Source organism: Aptenodytes forsteri, unplaced genomic scaffold, assembly GCF_000699145.1.
Source record: "Aptenodytes forsteri isolate BGI_AS27 unplaced genomic scaffold, ASM69914v1 Scaffold136, whole genome shotgun sequence".
NCBI classification, from domain to species: domain Eukaryota; kingdom Metazoa; phylum Chordata; class Aves; order Sphenisciformes; family Spheniscidae; genus Aptenodytes; species Aptenodytes forsteri.
The window spans coordinates 1,121,493-1,127,789 of NW_008796111.1; the positions used below are offsets into that span (position 1 = coordinate 1,121,493).

A 6,297-nucleotide genomic window follows, 5' to 3' on the forward strand; every position below is an offset into this window, starting at 1 on the left:
ATTTAATGCAAATAGCTTAGTATCTTTGCTGCCTTATTTTTGTCTACTTAATGTATTTATGGGGTTTTAATTGTTTTATTCATAAACACATTGCTTTTTGGGAGCAATTAATTGCTTCCCCTGTATTGGAGGAAATAATACGAATTCCTGCCTTTTCTCTGCTGCATGTTAGTGTAGTGTGGGAGTTTGTTTTTTCCATTTGTCCCTGGAGTGTAGGCAGCAGAAAAATGGGGTGGAGCAGACTGCAGATGCCGTTGATGGAGATTGCCAAGCGTAGTCCGGCATTGTGCTCCCGTAGCCGACCATGGATCAAATGGAGTGGCAAGCTGCCTTCTTGCTGCTGCAACTGATACACGTTAAGCTATGCAAATGCCATGAGAGGTATGCACTAGCTTCAGCAGGCACAAAGGCACATAACTGCAGTTGTCCATGAACTGCTTCAGGGATTGCAGCCTACTCATGGGGAAAACGTAGAGTTAGGGAGGCAAGGAAATTTTCAGCTAAAAATTCAGTGGCTTAGAAACACGTTAACAGCTGCATAATTAGCCATGTCAAAAAATACCTTCTGTCACAACTGCTACTTGCCCGTTTTTTACTGTGGTAATTGAAAATAAACATCTTTGGAGATATTTATATTCAAAACCTTCTTATTGAGTTTGTGTCTTTAAATTAATCTGACCCACTTGATTACGCTGTAGGAAGAAGTGTCATTTGCCAAGTCCAGATAACTTTCTTTACTTTCTGTTTTGACCTTCAGATTATGGTAGTACTTTTTTTTTTTTTAGAAAAAGGTTAGTACATATCAAACTAATTAAGTTTTCCTGTTGATATTTGTAACCATTTTTGCATGGGGAGGAACCAGAAGGAAAGTATGAAATGTGTACTCTGATGGAATATGTATTTGGGGGGGGGAAGAATTAAGCCATGTCCTTATGCTAGTCATTAGTTGAATGTTATCTTGATTTTCCCCCTCCCTTTTAGACTCTACATTCCTCCATCATGTTGTCATCATTTCGTAAAGTCAAAGTCCAGGTATTTTTACATAATGCATGAAGTGTCGGCACCGTACTTGCCTGCCTTTATTGCAATGACCTATTTGTAACAAAAAGCCATTCGAGAGTTTGTTCTATATAGCAGGTGCTTTATTTGTACTTCAGTGTTGAGTCTGATCTGCCTTTCCTTCACTACTTTGAATTTCCTAATTTCTGTCTGTGGTGCATGATGCGTGAACATTTTGTAGTTGTTATAGTTCAGTGTGATCGGCTTTGGTGTGGATTAATCTTCTAAGAGATTTTTGTTTTAAAAAGTACTTAAGCAGTATCTTTTTACTTATAGCATCTAAAAATCAACCATGATAAGATTTACATTGTGTAGAACATTATGCATTTGAAGTGGGCTTTGGTTCCTCTTCCATCCACTTGCACAAATTTCTAATCCTTGTATTGTTGTGGTGTAACTGCTTATACATCTGTGTCGTTTTCTCTTCAGTGGTGGTAAAATAAATAGGAGGTATGGACCAAACTTCAGCTGGGTAACACAAGCAACTAGATTTTATCTGGAAAGGATAGTAATGTAGATGTTTATAGTACAATTAAAATTGCAATGAAAAGATAACAAATGGGAATGGAAAATGCTGGGGTTCATTATGTAGTATCACATTACCTGTAAACTCTGCATTTCTGCAATGCAGTCAAGGTAATTTGCTTTCTCAGGAGTCTCAGCAGAGTGCGGTCCTTGCCAGCCCTGCATAGTTTTATCAAAGGTCTGTGGTGATATTAACAAAGCAAAGCCAAAAAAGCCCTTGTACTTAAAGGTGACAAATTCATATAGGCAATTCAGCTGCTCTTATTTGAATAGTGGAATTAAAATTTTAAGACTAAATGCCTAAAAATGAACAGGTCTTTAATAGTCTTCAGTATTTCAAAAGTGCATAGTTAAGGCTGTGCACAAACCCCCTAATCAGCCTAAATCACTAGCTTTGCAGCTTGCTTTAGTTCAAACGTAATTTACCTTTCTTTTTTCTTTTAATGCTACAGTTTCTTGTTTGCCTGTAATACCTACTTAAATTCTGGGCCTTGTTTGAATTTTACCTGTGCTGTGGTTAGTCTGTATGAGACTACAGCATTAAGCAGTGACTTCAACACATCTTGGGTTTTTGTACTGCAGCACTTGACATTTTTCTGGCTTGGAATTTGTAGAGGTTTGAGGCTGTAGGTGACCCTTCCTTAACAGTAATCGGGAGTGTTTGGACACAGGGTTCTGCTGCACATAATCCACCCTTAAAATGTCTTTATTTTGTAGATGTAAGTTCATAACGAACCAAATGACGGGGCATTAATTTTGTGTTTTAAATCTCTACTATAGGGTATATGATATGACAACCTTCAGTTACATCTTTGTAATGCGATATGCTCGTGAAATTCCCTCCACAGGAGCAGGAGCCAGTGCTGCGCATACTTTTCAGAAGGATTCTCTATTATTTACCTGCAGTACCAGTACATACTAACTTAGCACTAAACTAAACTAGGCAGTCGTGGTGTTTTTGTGTTTGAGACATACGTAGTGGCTTACTTCTTCCCTAGCATTTCGAGGAAGCTGTGAGAGGAAGAAATGAAAGTTGGAAAAGTGTACTTTTTTTTTTCCTCTGTCTTTTCCTTTTGAAGGTTATTTTCAGATCCAATATTAGAATTAATTTTTTTTTTGCTTAAAGAAGAACAGCAATCCATTCCTGTCCCCCAAGAGGGAGGCAGGAGGGAGTAGCCAATATCAGTTAAATGTTCTTTTGACAAGACTTACTATGCGTAATATTGAGGAATGCAAAAAAAATTCATCAAGCTGCTCATGCGTGCGTACTTGGGAAGCAGGGAGTGTTTTGATAGGGAAAGTACTCGTATTACAGGCTATTACTAGGGTCACGTATGCTGAATATATGTAACGCACATCAGGACTTGCCTTGAGAGAGTCATAATTTTACTACATCTTAAGATAGTGATCTTTATATACTGATATCTAATTGCTTTTCAGGCAAAGGAGTTTAATTCTTTAAGCTTCATGTAATTGTTTTTAAAAATATGCTAAAATCTTCTGTATAGCGCTGAATGTATTTTACATTCGAGTTTTTAAATCCCCGAAAACATGTTTTGGTAAGGGAAATGCTGACAGCTCTTATGTGTGTCTGCCCTGGTGACACCGCTGTAATTCCTGTTTAACCCACCTCGATACCGCTGTTTCCCGAACTTGAATGATGTTGCTGACATCATCATTGTTGCACTGCGGTGTCCATAAATATCTGCAGTTGTATATTCCCATGCAAATTTTAGTGTACCCTTATGTATAATTTGTATTGTCTGGGGAAGGCTAATCATTTTAGATTGAAGGATAAGAGTAATAAGGTTGTTTTGGTGTTTTGTTTTTTCTTAATCTTAAATTTACTTATTTTTGGTGGTATTTTTTTGGAAAAAAATACCACCACAATGGTGCAATGCGAAGAAGCATTTCTGATTATTTTTTTAGTTAGACATAAGCTGACGAGTGGCTTTCGGTACAGTGCGAAGAAGCATTTCTGATTATTTTTCTAGTTAGACATAAGCTGACGAGTGGCTTTCTAAAGTTAGTCTTACAGCATAAAAGTACAGTGGCGAATGCCTTCAGGACAGTTAAGATCTGCTGGTTTGGGGACGTCGTTGCGATGCCGCCTGCCTTGGCTGTCTGGAAGGCCGAGGTGCTGGGCAGGAGCCGGCCGGTGCCATTCCTTCTGCCCGCACCGCCTGGAAGGTTCGCTCTGCCTGACCTTATCAGACGGCGCAGGCAGCGCCGGGAGGGGCCGGAGGCAGCAGCGATGTGGGGAATGTTGTCTCTGCACACAGTGCCGAGGATGAGGCCGGTTATCTGGGGTCGGGCTGGGCATTCGTGTACATCCCAACATAGGCTATGTTTTTCACGTTCAAAACATAAAGCTCAACTTCTTGTTGGTGGTTCTCTTGCTAGGGGTGCAGAGGTATATCATAGATGCCTTCGAATGACGTAGTTGAACCGAGAAGGTTTAGAAACATCTTGGAGAACTGCTTTGTATTCAAGGGGTGTACTGCAGTTCGAGCGTGAAAACATCGGAGGTAGGCTGCATCATTCTGCAGCATCGATGACTTTTGAGTTCAGAGCTCCCTAGTGACTGCTGATCGCGCTCTGGCAGAGCACAGACTTGCTGACGTCAGCTGATCTGCTGCAGGAAAGAACAGTCTATTATTGCTAGACCAAAGCACTTCTTTTACAATTGACTAGCTCGACTTACTGTAGTTATAAAAGGAGCCTTTCTTTTAACAAATTCCAGCAAAAAGATGAGCCAGATTGCAAGACTTGTGCGGTGAGAGGCAAACCAGCTACCAGGCTAAATTACAGGAGGTCTCCTATTTATTTTTTTTAAATGTAAAAATAATTTAAATTATAATTTAAATAATTTAATTATTTGCATAATTTAAATAGATTAAATAATTTAAATACTTTAAAGTGATTTAAAATCACTTAGGCTGTGGAGGTTATTTATAATAATGAAATATAAGTTGACAGCAAAAGACTGTACAGCCTTCCAAAGACTAACTAGGATTTCATTTTCTCCCGGTAATGCTCATAACCAGAATAAGCAGAGAGACAGGCTACAGTCATGCAGTACATTTAGACTAACTGCCATCTTGTTATTCCTGAAGACAATTCAGCTTAAAGAAGTGTTGTTGGAATTCAAACACAGTGTGACAGCACAGGAGAGGAAGATTTTAGCAATAACTTGCTCTCCTGGAGGGAAAAGGCTGTTTGAAAGAGCACTTGAAAAAACAGCTGCTTTCTCAGGGAAACAGATCTGTGGTTGAGCTCAAGTTATGTTCAGGGTTTTGATCTTTTAATACTCAGATACAGTAATCAAGTGGAGCCTTTGGTACCACTGCCAGATGAAACCTGGACTTCATTTATATAACACAATCTACACAGACTGGGTTGTTTTCTTTTCCTTGCCCTCTTTTGATAATAATGAATGAAACGCCCAGGCCTGGAAGAGAAAGCAAAGCTGAATTTTCTTTCCTTCCTTAAACTGCCGCAATGCAGTTGGGGCTCAGAGTTCACGGGAGTAACGACTGCTGCTGCAATGGCTGTCCTCTAGCAGGGTGGGACTGTTGGAAGAGAGCTCGGGAATGTGTGAATTCGCCCCCATATGTTCCTTTCTATCAGATGGTCCCTTTACAAGTGCTTGGAAACCAACCAGAAAACATGGCCGTATAGATCGCTTTCCAACCTGTGGAGTTTTTCATACAATTACGCAAGATCTGCGTCTAATTAAAGCATGCGGCTAACTAATGACTAAATAACAATTAAATATTTAACAACGTATTTTAAGAGATTGCCCGTGCCTTTCTGTATGCAGTTGTAGACTGGGTTTCTTCCCTATCTTTGATAGGATTGACGGGAAGTTTAGGATTTAGCTTGATGCTTACAGAATTTATAATAAAAGCATTAAGTGAGCTTTACATGTAAACAGTTGTACATCAAGATGTTAATTGCATAATTGTTCAAGCACGAAGTGTTTGTTGCAACATCTTGATATGCAGAGTTGTCAAATAAGTGGGTAAATATCCAAAATCCGATGAGAATAATGATACTACTTTTTTAATTAGTGTTACAGTTCTGTTCTAATGCACAGATCTCTTACTGAAAATCAAATTGCTTTTTGAAAGTTTAGGAACTGAACGTTAAAGGTTATCCCAATTTTAATAGAAAGGAGATAAAGCAGAACAGTAGTCAGTTCTTTGCTGTCTGTGGTAACAACAGGTTTTAGTATATAAAGCAATGCACAAGGATTTTCAGTCAAAGCAGTCAGAGCAAGATCACTAGTTATATGAAACGCTTCTGGACTTGTCTAAGGTCAGATCTCTGAAGCAGCGTGAGCCTTTGCATGGGCTTTTGAAAGGCTGTGGTGGGGAGTGGCAGGGTGGGTTTGTAACTTTTTAATTGTCTGAGAGAACAGAGGGACGATACAACACACAGAGAGAGGTGTGTGTGTATATATATGTATGTATAATATATATAGATATGTGTATATATGTGTATATATGTACTTATGTGGACCAGTTAGCTGTTCTTTAAAGAACAGTAATATTCTTACTTTAATCTATACTGAGTATTTTAAATAAAATGTTTCCAGATTTTATATGTTGTACAAGAAACATTTTATGTCTATTTATCTACATATATATATCTGCACAGAGACACATTTTCAACATTTGTATTAGATACTTGCACACTACAGTTTGAGAT

The 6,297-nt window shown here is 38.7% G+C and overlaps 1 protein-coding gene across 6 annotated transcripts in view; it reads left to right on the forward strand.

Annotated features, from left to right (window-relative positions):
• The first annotated feature begins 366 nt into the window (after positions 1–366).
• Positions 367–6,297, forward strand: part of SPTAN1 (spectrin alpha, non-erythrocytic 1) — a 51,203-nt gene continuing 45,272 nt past the window's right edge. For 4 of the 6 annotated variants that reach the window (XM_019474077.1, XM_009286897.2, XM_019474076.1 and 1 more), the window contains exons 1-2: positions 367–381; positions 982–1,032. In XM_019474077.1, the coding sequence (XP_019329622.1) occupies positions 1,000–1,032 (33 nt within the window). In that variant the 5' untranslated portion in view covers positions 367–381; positions 982–999. Of the gene's footprint in view, positions 382–981; positions 1,033–6,297 lie in introns of those variants that run through there. The other 2 variants (XM_019474074.1, XM_019474075.1) reach the window with 1 other exon arrangement.